The 16,471-nt window shown below is 45.7% G+C and overlaps 1 protein-coding gene across 3 annotated transcripts in view; it reads left to right on the top strand.

The window, feature by feature from the left end:
* The window catches only part of CNOT10 (CCR4-NOT transcription complex, subunit 10), a 58,309-nt gene extending 44,696 nt beyond the window's left edge, over positions 1 to 13,613 (top strand). For all 3 annotated transcript variants that reach the window (XM_010835545.1, XM_010835544.1, XM_010835546.1), the window contains exons 14-19: positions 5,284 to 5,397; positions 9,257 to 9,387; positions 10,315 to 10,350; positions 10,541 to 10,668; positions 12,175 to 12,250; positions 13,151 to 13,613. In XM_010835545.1, coding sequence (XP_010833847.1) covers positions 5,284 to 5,397; positions 9,257 to 9,387; positions 10,315 to 10,350; positions 10,541 to 10,668; positions 12,175 to 12,250; positions 13,151 to 13,302 — 637 coding nt within the window. In that variant the 3' untranslated portion in view covers positions 13,303 to 13,613. The remainder of the gene's footprint in view (positions 1 to 5,283; positions 5,398 to 9,256; positions 9,388 to 10,314; positions 10,351 to 10,540; positions 10,669 to 12,174; positions 12,251 to 13,150) is intronic.
* Positions 13,614 to 16,471: the final 2,858 nt, after the last annotated feature.

Here is a 16,471-nt window from a genome sequence, read left to right as displayed (position 1 = left end):
TTTTTTTTTTTTTTTTTTTTTTTAGTAAGAGGCTCAAAATGGATAAAAGGAAATGTTCGGACCAAATTTAACTCGGCCCAGTTATTCCACAAGTATAAATTATGGAACCTTAATTGGTTCTTATAGACTTCTGATGTGACACCCAGTGAATCATTTCCCATTCACTTAAAAGGGACCTCCCATGGCCCAGTGTTTATAAAAGAGGATGAGCCAAACAAATGGCGGATAACATAAATATCACAGGCAGTTTTCGCGTGCTTAAGGAATCCTGTCTCTTTTGGTCTTAGCCAAGTACTTCTGTTGTAGTTGGAGAGACATACCTAAAACAGTATCTTGGCTAATAATCTCCTGACTCTCATATTGCTCTTGTTAGGAGCTCAGCCCCGATTCACTCTCTTAACCGGGTCTGATCCTACGGAAACATGTTCATCTAGGAAACTCTTCCAGAAAAGGGAACCTGCCTGTGGGATCCATCCTTCATCTTATCAGCAGCTTGTCTTCACACAGCATGATTCACATCTGAGTCCCGGGACCCCATTTAGATGAATGGTGATTGGATTAATCACAAGCCAGGGTTGGGATAATTCTTCAGTGGTCTCCCACTCTGGAGAAACCCCACAGGGCTCCTGCTGGCATTGGACAAATCGTTTAACCCGTTTGGGCCTTTCTTTCCTCTTCTGTCAAGTTAGATTGCATGATCTTACGGTCCTGCCCGTGTGTAAGATGCTGTGTCTGTGATGGTTGCATTTTACTTGCTGCCTGGGGTAGGACTGGATTTCTTGAGATGCTAGATTTGGTTGAAGAGGAAAACTTTCTCAGCTTTTTTGAGCTGGTCCTCTCTTGGTATTGGATTTGGGGTGTGTTTATCAGTAAGGCTCTTAGTAACAGAACAGTTATTAGAAAGCGAAGTGTTTACAGAAGACAAAGCTTTAAATTTTAAGAGCTGGAGTTGACAAGTTTAACATTTTCTAGATTTCTGTAGATAAATGGAAACAGTTTGAAATGTACATTTAAAAAATTTTAAATCCAGTACCATATTTAATTTGTTAGAAGAAATTCTTTATAGGATGTTTTGAGCCAATTTTTCAAATAACGTGTGTCACGAGGTCACTTTGTGAATTTATTTACCTTTGACAAATGGTGACTGACTGGGCTTACCCCCAGTGTAGCCTCTCTTGATATGGGTTGAGCTGTTTGCCAGCAGCGGTCCATCTAGTCAAAGCTTTGGTTTTTCCAGTAGTCACGGATGGATGTGAGAGTTGGACTGTAAAGAAAGCTTAGTGCCAAAGAATTGATGCTTTTGAACTGTGGTGTTGGAGAAGACTCTTGAGAGTCCCTTGGACTGCAAGGAGATCCAACCAGTCCATTCTGAAGGAAATGTCTTGAATATTCATTGGAAGGACTGATGCTGAAGCTGAAACTCCCAATATTTTGGCCACCTGATGCGAAGAACTGACTCATTGGAAAAGACCCTGATGCTGGGAAAGATTGAAAGCGGGAGGAAAAGGGGATGACAGAGGATGAGATGGCTGGATGGCATCACCGCCTCGATGGACATGAGTCTGAGTGAACTCCGGGAGTTGGTGATGGATAGGGAGGCCTGGCGTGCTGCAGTCAGTGGGGTCACAAAGAGTCGGACACGACTGAGTGGCTGCATTGACTTTGCTGTTTCAGGTACTTGGTTTAGATTCGTTTTACCCACAGAATATAGGCTTGACACATTTAATGCTCAGTCTTAAATGGCTTGTTGCTGTAGTTTGGTCTTTTAAGGAAAAAAATTTCCCTGTTTCTCTCCTTTCTTTGTTCTTTTTTGTTCTGTTCTTTACCAGGGGTTGGCATTCTGTGGCTCTAGAGCCAGCTCCTCCAGCGTGTGGAGGGGCGGGCAGGGTTGTATGGGATCCCCCACGGGGGAGGGGTGCGCAGCAGGGCGGGTGAAGCAAGCATGTCCCTTCCCCTGAGGTATAGTTCTTCCGGTCTGATGACCTGTCAGATCCACTGAGCGGTTGGTCAAGCAGATTGGACAGTGACTCGAGGAAGTGGTGGGGCAGGTTGGGGCGGCGGGGGGGTCAGTATTTTAAGTAGCAGCTATCAGAAGTGAAGCGATTTCTCCAGAGCCAAGCGTGTTTCTGGTGTGACCAGTTTGCAGGAATTATGCAGCGTGGAATGTTGTTTCCCAAGAGGAAATAGAGGTTGAGCGAGAGGGTGGTAAGAGATGCCTTAGGGTGGATGAGAAGGCACTCCATCCGAGAAGAGGAGTATGAATGTTAGTTTTAGTTTCATGCAAGGAAACGTACTTGAATGTGATGACTCTTGAGCAGAGAGTTTTGTGTTCACGTATTCAAGTATTTTTTAATAGGGAGCTTGCTTTAATAGTAGAATCTTTCACCCTGTTCTAATTTGACATGGTGTCTCGTGGGGAAAAAGGTAAAAACTGAGGAAAACCAGTTTTCACCTCGTACACAATTATAGTTCAGGAAGCAGAATCCTGCTGCAAATCTTACATGACTGATTTCTGGACCCAAAGTGGGCTTGACAGTGGGCTAGAGCAGTAATAGCCCCCCTACTGTCAGGAGAGGCCAGGGCAGGCTTTTCCCAGCAAGCCTGCCTGAGGCGAGGCCTGTCCTAGACTCTGGCCCTGGAGCCTACGTCTGGGAGCCGGAGAGGAGTCGGCTTCCTCAGCAAGGTGGCCTGCCACCTGGGCAGGTGGGCGTCTGGGTGCCAGAGAAGTAGATCTGCGGTGCTGAAAGCTGAATCTTACAGTGCTGGCCTGTTAAACACCTATGCAGACACTGAGAAATTGCTCCAGCCTTTGTGTAGGAAACAGAAGAGGCAAGCTTCTGCTTTTAAGGAGCTTGTGTTTTGCCCTGGCCTTTGGCGAGAGTCACAGACGGAAACGAATATTCAGTTGTGTGACTGTCATTCAAGTGACCGTGAGTTGATGATGACCTAGGGCCTCTGGAGACCTACGCCTTTATTTTATTTTTATTTTTTATTTATTTATTCTTGACTGCTCTGGGTCTTCGTTGCTGCGCACGAGCTTTCTCTAGCTGCGGCGAGCAGGGGCTCTGCTCTAGCTGTGGTGGGAGGACTTCTCTTGTTGCAGAGCACGAGCTCCAGGGTACGCAGGCTTCCGTGGTTGTGGCACATGGGCTTAGTTGCCCCGTGGCATGTGGGATCTTCCAGGCAAGGGATCACACCAGTGTCCCCTGCATTGCAAGGCAGATTTTTAACCACTAGACCACCAGGGAAGCCCAAGACCCCGGCCTTTAAAAGTTATTCTTTTTCTTCATAAGCAGTGCATATCTGAGTGATGAATGAATATTTATTGCCATTCAAAAATAAAACTATAAATAAACCAAAAGAGGAAATTAAGTCACCCTAATCTCACCACACAGAGCTGAAGTGCTCCTGAAAACAGGAGATAACCAGCCAGTGCCTCCCTCCTTTGGGCCCTGGAGTCTTCCATCACAGAGGACTCCCCCTGCGTTGTTGCCATGGGATGGCCTTGTTAGTGAAGACAGCTGTTGGAGACATGAGGGTGACTGTAGGCTTGTCAGGAAAATCCCTTTGGTAATGACACTGCTTGCTGCTCTTAAGTACTCTCTTCTATGAACAGGGTTCGGATTTTAAATTAGGTGCTCAGTAACAAAATTTAAACTTGTAACGTTTCAATTAAATTCTGTTTTCTTCCTGTTTAAAAAGGCAGATTATGGGACTTCCCTGGCAGTCCAGTAGTTAAGGCTCCATGCTCCCAATGCAGGGACCGCAGGTTCTATCCCTGGTCGGGGAACTAAGATCCCTCATGCCACACAACACAGCCAAAAAGTAAAAAGAACAATAATAAATGATAAAAAGATAGGTTGCATGTGCGTACATAGTTATGTATGCACTAGAAAAATCATAATGTAATCCATTCTTTATACTTTATTTTTAGGGCAGTCTTGTGAACTGACAAGCAGTGTGATAGTTTGGGAAGAACCATGAATGGGGAGTCCACGGCGTTGACTGTTAGTCCTGACCCTAGTCGTATACTCCAAGCTAGAGAATATATTTAGTCACTTTGGATCTCAGTTTCATAAAGCAAGGACCCACACTAGGCAGTCTTCTAGTCCTTATCATCACAGCTCAGGCCATCAATCTCAGTTTCCTTGTGCCAGTCTACTATTCTGCGTTGTCAGGGGTTGCAGGGCTACTTTTCCTTTAGTGGACAATTTTCTAAGGTTCTAGCAACCCGGAGTGAGGCAGTGAGGAGGAAACAGGCTGCTTCTGAATTTGCCCGCCTGTGGTTTTACCAGAGGGGCATTTCTAGTCAGAGAATTTCAGAGTTATTAGAAAACTGTGTTGCTAGGACGGTCACATTCTTCCCAGACTGAAATTATAACCGGAGTGCACTTCATGATATACATATGTATTGTAATTTGTAAACATAACTCAAAACCCTGTATCTAATGTCAGGTCATTTGCGGTTGGCCATTCAGACCTCATTTCTATTTGACAAGGGTTTATTTTAAGATTGCTTTGTGGAGCGGTTGTTTAACATTCAAATGATCTATTAGTGTCAAGTCTTTAGCTAGAGTCGTTTTAAATGAGCTGCCCGTTAAGTAGAAAACCAAACAGAAGTTTACGTTTCCAGCCCAACCTAGCAAAATCAGTGTAACTTACATTTTTTATCTTCACGTTTATTCATCCTGGGTTTTTTTTTTTTTTGCCTTGAATATTCATTTAGGATAATAGTACCTATGTGAATGAAATTCTTTTAGTTACTGTTGATACTGTGGCTTAGCAAAAGCTATAGACTTCTTAATACTTTCAGAGAAGAATGCTTTACAGTAAGCTGAGCTTACTGTAAAAAATGGATTTTTTTTACATCCGAAAAAATGGATTTTTCGGTAAGTTAATTGTGTTTCTTAGCAGAGTTGCAAATGTGCTTCCATAGCTTTATTTCTAGGATATTAAAGGAAATGTTATATGGGAGTAAGTTCCCACTAGGCAATTAATGACATTTTTTTAACAGGCTAAGCGTATGTTGTTGACTCCAGAGGGTTATTTTGTGGGAGATGGGATGGAAGCTAAAGATGATTTAGGTAAACAGCTAAACTGAGCCTCAGGTGGCGGTTTGTACATCCTTCTAATTCTCACCGTTAGCACTGTGGCTTCCCCGCTCCTTGCCTGGCGTCCAGGTTGCCACAGCCGGCAATCTAGGCCGTCCTTTCCTCTGTAACAGACGTCATCCTCGCCGCCCTGTGACTCAGGTCTCCTCAGCCCTCGCCTTTTGTGTTCCAGATGCTCCATACTCGCCTGCAGTGCCTACGTGGCTCTGGCTCTGGGTGATAACCTTATGGCTCTGAATCACGCAGATAAACTTCTTCAGCAGCCCAAGCTGTCAGGATCTCTGAAGTAAGTGTGACTCACCCTGTGTGTTTGTTTTGTTTGGAGGGTTTCCGTGAGTCTGTGGTGCATATTGCCTCTCGGACTTCCTCAGTGGAATGTAAATTATCTTAGGGAAAGCAAAAAAGTTTCTTAATTTGCTAATTTTTTTGTGTTTGGTAGTGAAACCTTTTTTCACTCGTTGCACTGCGAGGGTTATTGGAAACGGCTGCATGAGGAAGCAGAAACTCTGGACTCTGTATTCTGGGTCTGAGGGGGCACATTATCACATACTAGCTCCCGAAACAAGCTGAGTCCTCAGTGAAAAGACCCACATGAAAAGGAGTTTGGTCAACAGGACAAATCTGCTTTGAATTTAAAATATTTTCCCAAACGACTGCACCATTTCCAGAGAGCATGAGACTTATTTAAACTCTTCAGATGCCTCTTCAATATTAATGTCATTGTCACTCTAAAATTTTCTAAAGCACATCATCTTTCCTTTTATGAAAATTAAGTAACATGCAGCATTCTTTGAATCTTTGTATGATGCTGATGCTGGAAATTTTATCCAAGGCCATGTGTACTCTGTATAACATCAGGACAGTTGCTTTTACATTCTTCCTGTATGTACATAGTTACAACTTCCAAAATATGTTCCTTTCCCTTTCAGTGGCCTTTGTTTGTAACATGCAACACCTAGAAATGTGAGGTCATACCCTGAGGAACAGTTCTGTAAATGTTTATTTTTGCCTTTTATAAAAGTACTACTTTATACAAGCATCTAAGGTTAACATTGATTGGGACTTACCTAGCGGTCCAGTGGTTAACACCCCATGCTTCCACGACAGCGGGGCATGGATTTGATCCCTGGTCAGGGAACTAAGATTCCACAGGCTGCACGATGAGGCCCCCCACCCCCCGCAAAAGAGCATCCAGGAACATAGAGACTTTGTCAGAATTCAAGTATGAGAGCTTCTGCCGTCCTGTGAGAAAATCTCGTCTGCACTCTGGGCCTGGAGGGTCCTGGGCTTGAGATCAAGGCAGTCGGGTTGCCCCAGCACTGAGAAGCACCAGCCAGGAACCTTGGCCTGCGCCTGCCAGACACCTGCTGCTCAGACTGTGCTGCCCCATCGGCGGGGCAGAGTTTTGCGTATGTGTTTCTTTTAAACAAAAATGAAATACAGATCCTTGTTGCCTTTTTTTTTAATTCTTTGACTGACATGGTCATCACTGTTGTCAAATAATCCTAATTAGATTCTTTCCTTGGCATTTGTGGCAGGGTTTTCAACCTCCTTTATCAACTTCTTCCCTCTGAACTTCAAAGCAACAACATTCTTAGGTTTTATGATTTATTGAGGGATTGGCCATGTCTGATCATTTCATCTGTAATTCTCTTTAACCATTCTACCCTCATCTGTGGTTTCTAATCACGAGCCAGAACCCCCGTCTGTGCACTGAGGATAAGCTTTTGTGCCTTAGACAGCCCAGGTACCACAGCGGCTTTACCTTCGTGTACCTCGTCCGAAGGTCTGGGCTTTGCGTGTCATGAAGGCATTTAATTGTTTTGTTTTGTTTTTTAAAGTAAATTCACAGAATATGAAGTGGTTTGAAGTGGTTCTTTGAATTTGTATGTTTATGGGTGGGAGAAGGGTTTTTTTAATTTTTTTGGCCTTGCCAGGGCATGTGGGTTCTCAATTCCCTGACCAGGAATCGAATCTGCACCTCCTGCTTGGAAGCATGGAGTCCTAACCACTGGACCACCAGGAAAGTCTAATGTGTCTGTGTTTTATAATGATTATTGGCTTATGGATTCTGGTTTAATGCAATTTTTTAAATATCTTATTTCAAAATATATTTAAAGTTACTGGTTTTTTAAGTTGTCATTTCTAATAGGGTATCTGGTAGGGAAGCAAAATGGAAGAGCATTACATATAAAATAGATTAATAAGAACCTAATTTGTAGCACAGGGAACTCCATGCTCTGTGCCGACCTACATGAGAATAGACTCTAACAAATAATGGATATGTGTATATGTGTAACTGACGTACTTGGCTGTGCAGCAGAAACTAACACAACAGTGGAAATCAACTATACTCCACTAAAAATTAATTTTAAAAAGTGGGCATTACAGCTCCCGCTAGTTAGAAGAAAGAAATTGCTTAATAAAGAAATAGCTCTTAGGAAACAAAGAGAGAGAGAGAGATGAAATGGCTCTTGGGAATTCCCTGATGGTCCAGTGGTTAGGACTCCGTGCTTTCACTGCTGAGGGCCTAAACTTGATCCCCAGTCAGGGAATGGATCCCACAGGCCATGCAGCAGAGCCAAAAAGAGAAAAGAAAGAGAACTGCTCTTGAGTGTGCACAAATCCCAGAAAACGGTCAAACTGGAAAGAGTCTAAGGTTTGAGGACTCAAGGTCCATGTGGACAGACTCAGTTGGGACAGGCTGGCTCAAGGAGTTGGGAACTGAACCGGCCTTTCAGAGGATTAGGTTTTGGCCCGGCTTTGCACCCCAGGAGGCAAGGCTGCAGGCAGCACAGTGGCGTGTCCGCCCAGGACAGTGACGGGAACAGAGGAGCCTTTGGGGGAGTGAGACGTTGACTGGATACAGGAAAGCAGAACCCAACTGTGGAGAGCTTTATATCTACAAAAGTTTAGTTTAGTTTAGTTCTCAAGTGGAAAGAGTCATTAGGATTTTGAGCAAAGGAGTATTATGTCTAAGGCTGTTTTAATTTTGAGAAATCAATCAGATGATCTTGGGGAAAATGGCTCAAAGCAAGACACTGAAAGAACCAGGCTATTGTAAATCTGGAGGAAACACATCTGCCTTGAAGCAGCTGCACCCAGGAAAGAGGATGTGAAGGGGAGGACACTTGTGCAGTATAAGTGAAGCTGATCCAGGGGCTTCCCTCATGGTCCAGTAGTTAAGAATCCACCTGCCAATGTGGGGGACACAGGTTCTATCCCTGGTCGGGAAAGATCCCACATGCCGCGGGGCAGCTAAGCCTGAAGCCCATGTACTACAAGCACTGAAGCCTGCGTGCACCTCGAGCCTGTGCTCTGCAACAAGAAAAGCTCACCGAGAAGCTCATGCCCCGCAGCTAGAGAGTAGCCCCTGCTCACCTCAACAGAGAGCGCCAGCATGCAGCAAAGAAGATGGACCCAGCGCAGCCAAAGTTATAAATAATTTAAAGAAGTAGAGCTGATCCGACCCAAACCGAGTCTGGTGCCCCGGTGCCTTCTGCCTGATTTGGCAGCACAGGCTGCTGCTGCCGCCAAGTCGCTTCAGTTGTGTCCGACTCTGTGCGACCCCATAGACGGCAGCCCACCAGGCTCCTCGTCCCTGGGATTCTCCAGGCAAGAGCACTGGAGTGGGTTGCCATTTCCTTCTCCAACGCATGAAAGTGAAAAGTGAAAGTGAAGTCGCTCAGTCGTGTCCAACTCTTCGAGACCCCATGGACTGCAGCCCACCAGGCTCCTCCGTCCATGGGATTTTCCAGGTGGCAGCACAGGCTGGAGAACCCTAACTCTGACCCTCCACTCCCAGGACACACACCCTAGGATCTGCCACTTCCTTTAGAACTTCATCGCTTCCCGATGGTATTTTCTGTATAAATAGAACAGCATACATTTGTCAACTGTATTTTAAATTTTTATTGAAAAACAGTTGATTCACTGCCCACTTTTAAACTGCTGTCTTGATGTGTGTCATCCTTCTTAGCTAACATAAAAATTATTGTATATTTTAAGATATTTTTAAAGAGAAAAATTTAAGTGATTCTTAACATACGTGAAATTTTTACATATACACCAGATTTTATTATACATTGGGTATTTTTGTGATGACCTACGTTTCAATTTGAAACCCGTTTTTTTTTTCATTTCAGGTTCCTGGGTCATTTATATGCTGCAGAAGCCCTCATCTCTCTGGACAGAATCTCTGATGCTATTACTCACTTGAACCCAGAGAATGTCACTGATGTCTCCTTAGGGATCTCTTCAAATGAGCAGGACCAAGGTTAAGGAAGACATGTTTGATCAGAACTCTTCACCATTTCTACTCCCTTTCCGTTGTAACTCAGGACGTATAGAAATTTAAGGGCGCGGTTGTGAAGGGAAGGGAGTTACAGGTCGGCAGTCTGTAGTTGCAGCCATACTTTACTATGTACTAATTGCTAAATTCTGACTTTTGAAATGCTGATGGTGTTAGAGCGATTCGTTTTTTTGGGGTTCTTTTAATTTATTTATTTGGTTGTTTGGAGCCTTAGTTGCAGCATACAAACTCGACTGCAGCAGGTAGGATCTAGTTTCCTGACTGGGGATTGAACCTGGGCCCCCTCCTTTGGGAGTGTGGAGTCTTAACCACTGGACCACTGAGGAATCCAGAATGATTTGTTTTGATTCTTATACTGTGTTTTTCCTCTGTGGAGGGATTCCACAATCCCAGGGAGAGTAAAAACACATTCAAAAGTCAGTTTTAAATCATGGCTAAATTTTTGAGGGAGCAAGACTGGAATTCCCTTTATTTGAGGTTATCTCTCAGACTTGGGGTGCTGGTGGGTGGCAGGTGGCATTCTCGTGTCTTTTATTAGAACCTGTGTGCTTAGGCGCTCAGTCATGTCTGACTCTTTGCAACCCCGTGGACTGTAGCCCTCCAGGCACCTGTGACCATGGTGATTCTCCAGGGAAGAATATTGGAGTGGGTTGCCATGCCCTCCTCCAGGACATCTTCCTAAGCCAAGGATCGAACCCAGGTCTCCCACACTGCAGGCAGATTCTTTACCGTCTGAGCCACGAGTGTTGTTAGAATCTCCACTACGTAGAAAAGGAAATACTGTGACAGATTGCCTCAATATTAGATTTCCATTTCACAAAGAAAATTAAGTGTTTGGAAAATATACTCTTTTTGTCTGGCCCCCTCAGATTTATGTTCTTGTCTTTGTAGGATCAGACAAAGGTGAAAATGAAGCAATGGAATCCTGTAAGTAAGACATTTTGTAAAGACTTCAGTAGCCCAGACTGCTTCCCAAAGACTCGCCCTCGAGCCTCCATGGCCTTCCTCTGCCACCCGAGGACAGCCAGGCTTACTTCTGGGCAGCTTCGCGGGCGGTGGACGGGTTGCCTCCGAGCCCCGGCCTGGCCTCTTCACGCGGGTCTGCTCTTCTCCCCAGCCGGGAAGCGGGCCCCTCAGTGCTATCCCAGTTCCGTCAGCTCGGCCCGGACCGTGATGCTGTTCAACCTGGGCAGCGCCTACTGCCTGCGGAGCGAGTATGACAAAGCCCGCAAGTGTCTCCACCAGGTGAGGCTGGGCCGGGCCGGGCGCCTCGTGGAGCAGCCATCAGGGGCTTGGAATTGCTGGGCTCTGTCATCCTGTTTGCCTTCTGACTTCTGGTCAGTTTGTTAAACACTGGAATGTGACTCCTCCAGACATACTCTTTTTAAAAAATACTCACTTGGCTGTGCCGGGTCTTAGCTGCAGATGCAAGGTCTTTAGCTGCTGCTTGTGGGATCTAGTTCCCTGAGCAGGGACCGAACTCAGGCCCCCTGCACGGGGAGCATGCAGTCTTAGCCACTGGACCGCCAAGGAAGTCCCCAGACATTCTTGCAACGCACACAACTGACTGTTGTTGCAAATGAACCTAGGCACCTAATGGAGAGTTGTCCTGAAAATTTTAATCATCAATATTTCAAAAGATTGTTAACCATATCTATATCAGTGCTCAGTCAAACCAATAATGAATGGTGTTCCATATAGTTGAACCCAAGGCAGCTGTAAACCTTGCATACTAAAACAGTAACATATCTGAGACATATTTTAAGTGAAAGGAACAAATAAATGCACGACACTTTCTATGTAATCCTGTATATGCATAAAGGACCTCTGGATGAATACACCAGAAGCTGCTAACATTGGCTTCGGGGATGACAGGAGAGGCGCAGAGTAGCTGGAGCACTGAGGTGGGAGACTGTTCCCTGGATACCTGTTTGCTTTTTAGTTTTGAATTGCGTGAATCTCTGTCCACTCAAAAAGTTAAGTTACAAATAAACCTTTTTAGAAAGAAGGGTTCACAAAGTCAGTACCCAAGAAATTCTGCACACGATAAAAGTCTCTGGCGCTGTGTAACTAAACTAGACCTCTGACTTCTCCCACCCAGAGGGGCCGCAGCAGCCGGTCTCGGGAACTTTTGATCGGGGCTCTTTAGGTCCCCTGCCCCTCCTTGGACCAGTCACAGGCAGGGACCCAACCTGTAGTAGGGGAACAGGTACTGCCATCAGCAGCCCCAGAGGGGTTCCACAGAACTGGGAAGGGCTCATCCTCAGATGCATGTTAATTCAGTACTTTCCTGGCAGTCAAGTGGTTAGGTCCACGCTTCCACAGTAGGGGGCATGGGTTCAATATCTGGTTGGGGAGCTAAGATCCTACAAGGCGCAGGGCATGACCAAAACAAAACAAAAAACAAGCGTAGGCAAGAGCTAGAAAAATCCCAAGCAGGAGAAGACCAAGAAAGAAGGAACGCTTTCTCCTGTTAAGAGCTAGTTACGGACTAAGCAAGGGAAGATAAATATGTACTGAAAATTACATGTCTAGTTTAATTGTGAGGGATGAAGACAGACAGCTGAGGGCCATCCAAGCAGAACTGTAGTGTCCCAGTGAGCTCGAGTAAGTTGGCTGACTTGACATTGGTAGGTTGACATTCTTTTTCTTTTTTTGGCATTACTCGGAGTTTGTATCTTTTTTTTTTTTTCGGAGTTTGTATCTTAAGCTACCCGTTTCTCATGGGTCTCTCTTTTGTTTTGAATGAAGGCGGCCTCAATGATCCATCCCAAAGAGGTGCCCCCTGAAGCCATCCTGCTGGCCGTCTACCTTGAGCTACAGAATGGTGAGTGGTTCTTCTCTTGACTACAGCCCTGCAGAGAGCCAGAGATTTTTGGTGTCTGCTTTTTCTCTTAGAAACGGAAGAGATATTAACCATCACATTCTTGTAAACAAGGGAGTTTCTGATATCTTACAAATTCTTAGTTCTTGCAGGTTAAGTGTATATCATTTTATCTGTGAAAATCCAGAATAGCATAACTTCTGACAATTATAATTCATCCCTACTAATTAACCTTTCTCTCAGGCATCCAAATGACTCTTAATTGAGAACCTGAGACAGAGTGCAGTGGTTTTGGGTTGTACACCTTAGTGTTTTAAACACAGATGTCGTTAATAAGCTTTGCCGTAAGCCAGTTCCTGCTGAGGATTTTTTATTCAAGCCTAAGTCCAGGTCATGCCTCTGGGGGCATATATGACCTAGAAGAAAGGCTGTGGGCCCTACATGAGAGATGATGTGAAGTAGAAAAGGAGAGCTGAATGGGAGAGATGAGGGGGGACAGAAGCATTAAGAGTTGTTCGTCATACCCCCTTGCTGATCGTGGAAATCCTTACGAGCCTCCCCTCTTTTTATTGCTGAAGAAGGCGCCCAGCAGGCCTCGTCCTCCTGAAAGGCGTGGCAGGGTTAGTGCACAGTCTAGAGCCCTTTTAAGTTCTCCAACTGGGCTCCACCTTAAAATCAGTACAGAGCTTCTAACAATTCTGTCCCCTAGCTCACACGCTGAATTTCTTAAATCAGCATTTCCCAGGATGGCGCAGGGGCATTACGTGATTCTAGTGTCCAGCAGCGGCTGCAGACCACTGCTCTTCTCCATCGTCTTTTCCTCCCTTTTGAGACTTGACGGGCTTGCTTTGTTAGGTGGTGCTATTGTTATATGCTTTTTTGTAATGGGGAGTGTTTTTATAGGTAATACCCAGCTGGCCTTACAGATCATCAAAAGGAATCAGCTGCTCCCTGCAGTGAAAACACTCTCTGAAATGAGAAAGAAGCCAGTGTTCCAGCCTGTCCACCCGATCCAGCCCATCCAAATGCCAGCGTTCACTGTGCAGAGAAAGTGATAGTGTGCCCGTGGAAAACTCTTACCTGAGACCCAGGGGAATATTTACAAACCTTTTTAGTTGTATCACAGCAAAATGAATAAAAGACAGATGCTGAAGGGTGCTAGTTTTGAAGACACAATTTTGAAACGATTTTAACCCCTGATTTTTATTTTATTTTATTTTTTTAATTTTTTTGGCTGGAAGCTTAATACAGTTAAGGATTCACAAACTCATTTTCATCTGTTTTCCGTATAATCTTTGCTAGATTATTCATTTTAAGCCATTATGTGATATATCTGTCAAAGGCAATTAAAACAGTCTTATCAGAACAGTCTTGTTAAATACATTTTGTCTTTTTTGCAATGGTTACAATATGTTGGCATTCAAGATTTCATGTTAAAGTTTTAAAAATGGATACCACATCATGAGCAGATGAGTAGCCAGGCCAGAGGTTGCGCAGGGCAGAAGGCAGGGGAGGCTGACGTGTCATGACCTAGTTGTGACTGAAGGGGCCAGAAAATGCATATAGTAAGACCCATAGGGCTAGTCAGGTTGGGTTAAGAAGCATTGACTGATAGGAATTAATTACGGCTTAAAAATTACAGATGACAACAAACAGCATTCAGGGCACTGGCCACGTTCACCCTCCTGTACCGTCAGGCAGAAGCACCAGTTAGGGAGTCTGTGAGCAGGGAGTTGAAGGCTCATTGCTAATCACGTTGCAGATGCAAACAGGAACTTAAAAGCTTCTTTCTCATAAAAGACAGGTATGTGTTGTGGGATTGACCTGGCCAAAATTTGTCCATAAGGTCAATACGTTAAACTTAAAAGCAGGAAAAACAAAACACTCTGCAGACTGACTCTGGAGAACCTGGGTGACCTCCCAGTCAGTATCAGGCTTGGTGGCCTCATGAAAGCTGGCCATTCAGGATCGTCCCTGCTGCCAGCATCTCTCTAGTTCCTGACCTGGAAGACCGGGTTCACACTAGCTGAATGTACACGGTTCCTCAGTTTTCACAAATGGGAGAGGGGAGCGTTTAGAGAAGCACATGGTTTTATCAGAAACTGCATCTGAATTATTCTGTTGCTGAAACCAAACATTTTAGTTAGGGATCTATAGGAACTGAGTGTGATGTGACCAGACACTACCCAGGAGTGACTCGGAGAAGGGGGCGCGGTTTTCCTTCCGTTTGAACGTGGGATGGGTGTGCACAGGTCGCCTGCTCTTGGCATGTGCCAGTTGCTTTCCCTGGTGACTCTGCAGTCAAGAGTCCGCCTGCCCGTGCAGGAGACGCAGGTTCGATCCCTGGGTCAGGAAGATTCCCTGGAGAAGGAAATGGCAACCCACTCCAGTATGCTTGTCTGGAGAATCCCATGGACAGAGGAGCCTGGCGGGGCTACAGTCCATAGGGTTGCAAAAGAGTCGGACACGACTTAGTGATTAAACAACAAGTTGTTTTATATACAGAGTAGAGTCCTTCCTGGAGGATACAGAAAACAGAGGTGGGGGCCCTCTCGAAGCCTTTTCCAGATGAGATGGGAGTCGTAGGCTGCACCGGTATTTGTCCAAATCTGCAGGAGCTGCTTCCCCAAGCCCCAGATCTGCAGCAGGTCTGTGGGACCCACATGTGTGCCGCAGGATGGTGGCAGCTTTGCCTGTTGCTGTTCAGTCGCTCAGTCGTTTCCAGCTCTTTGGGACCCCATGGACCGCAGCACACCAGGCTTCCCTGTCCTTGACTGCCTCTCCAAGTTTGCTCAAACTCAAGTCCATTGAGTCATTGATGCCACATCTCCTGTCACCCCCTTCTCCTCCTGCCCTCTGTCTGTCCCAGCATCAACGTCTTTGGCAGTGAGTCAGCTTTTCGCATCAGGTGGCCAAAGGATTAGAGCTTAACCAGGGCATTTTCCAGACAAAGCCCACACGCTTCATAAATTGCGAGCCCACCAGGTCTTGGGAGCATATGGGTGGTAGAAGGCCTGTAACTGAATCGAAGGCAATACATCTTTGGAGACATGTCAAGAAACTGAAACTTCCACCACTTGCTGATTAGTTAGCGGGAAAGCAGGAAGATCTAAGAGGCAGATGAGGCCCCAGGTTGCTGTTTAAGAATACCCTTGGCTGTGAGTAGCACAAAGTGGATCCGTGACTTAAAGATAGTCTCTATCCCACTTGAGAAGGGGTTCCGAAGGCAGCTGGTGACCTTGGCTTTGGTGCCCAGTGATGCTATCAGGGACTCAGCTCTGTTTTCCCACAGAGCATCTGGACGTTTGTCCCCCTGGTCACAGGATGTTCCAGCATCATATCTGCACTGAAGCAAGAAGACGCAGGCAAGACCTCCCTGGGAGTCCAGTGGTGAAGAATCCTCTTGCCAGTGCAGGGAACACAGGTTGGATCCCTGGTCCAGGAAGATTCCATGCACCGCGGGGCAACGAAGCCCATGCTCGGCAGCAAGAAAAACCACCACGAGGAGAGCCCTGAGCTGCGCAGCGAAGAGTAGCCCCCACTTGCTGCAATTAGAGAAAGCCCGCTCGAAGCAGCAAAGACCCAGCGCAGCCAAAAATAAAATTTGAAAAGAAGAGGGTAAAGGCACCCTGTCGTGATCAGAAACCATCAGGAACAAAGTTTCCCCAGAAACCCTCAGCAAACCTCAGCCTCCATCTCCTCTGTAGTTCAAATCATGTATCCATCCTTAGCTGCAGGTGCTGGTACAACGCTGCACGTCTTACGAGAAGGCTGGTGAAGCGTTTTCCCAGCCGGAGCGCTCTAGATCTGATGCACTGTTGTCAAATTCTGACCCCAGCAGTCCAGCTCTCCTCTCCACAGCCGCCCTCAGCAGATCTGGGCGCAGTAAATGTAGGCTCTTCACCTCTGTGACTTGTCTTTCTGAGTCCACCAGCCAGGAAGGCTTCTCCCACTCATTTTTTCCACCACAGTCTGAACCACCATCTCTGCTAATGGAGGGGCTTCCCTGGTAGCTCAGCTGGTAAAGAATCCGCCTGCAGAAAACAACAAAATTCTGTAAAGCCATTGTACTTCAATAAAAGAAGAAAAGAATCCTCCTGCAATGCAGGAGACGCTGGTTCGATTCCTGGGTCGGGAAGATCCCCTGGAGAAGGGATAGGCTACCCATTCCAGTATCCTTGGGCTTCCCTGGTGGCTCAGCTGGTAAAGAAGCTCCATATTCTG

This window comes from Bison bison, unplaced genomic scaffold, assembly GCF_000754665.1.
Source record: "Bison bison bison isolate TAMUID 2011002044 unplaced genomic scaffold, Bison_UMD1.0 scf7180017864043, whole genome shotgun sequence".
Classification (NCBI taxonomy): domain Eukaryota; kingdom Metazoa; phylum Chordata; class Mammalia; order Artiodactyla; family Bovidae; genus Bison; species Bison bison.
The sequence above is the reverse complement of the archived record's forward strand: the minus strand, read 5'-3'. Positions and strand labels throughout refer to the sequence as shown.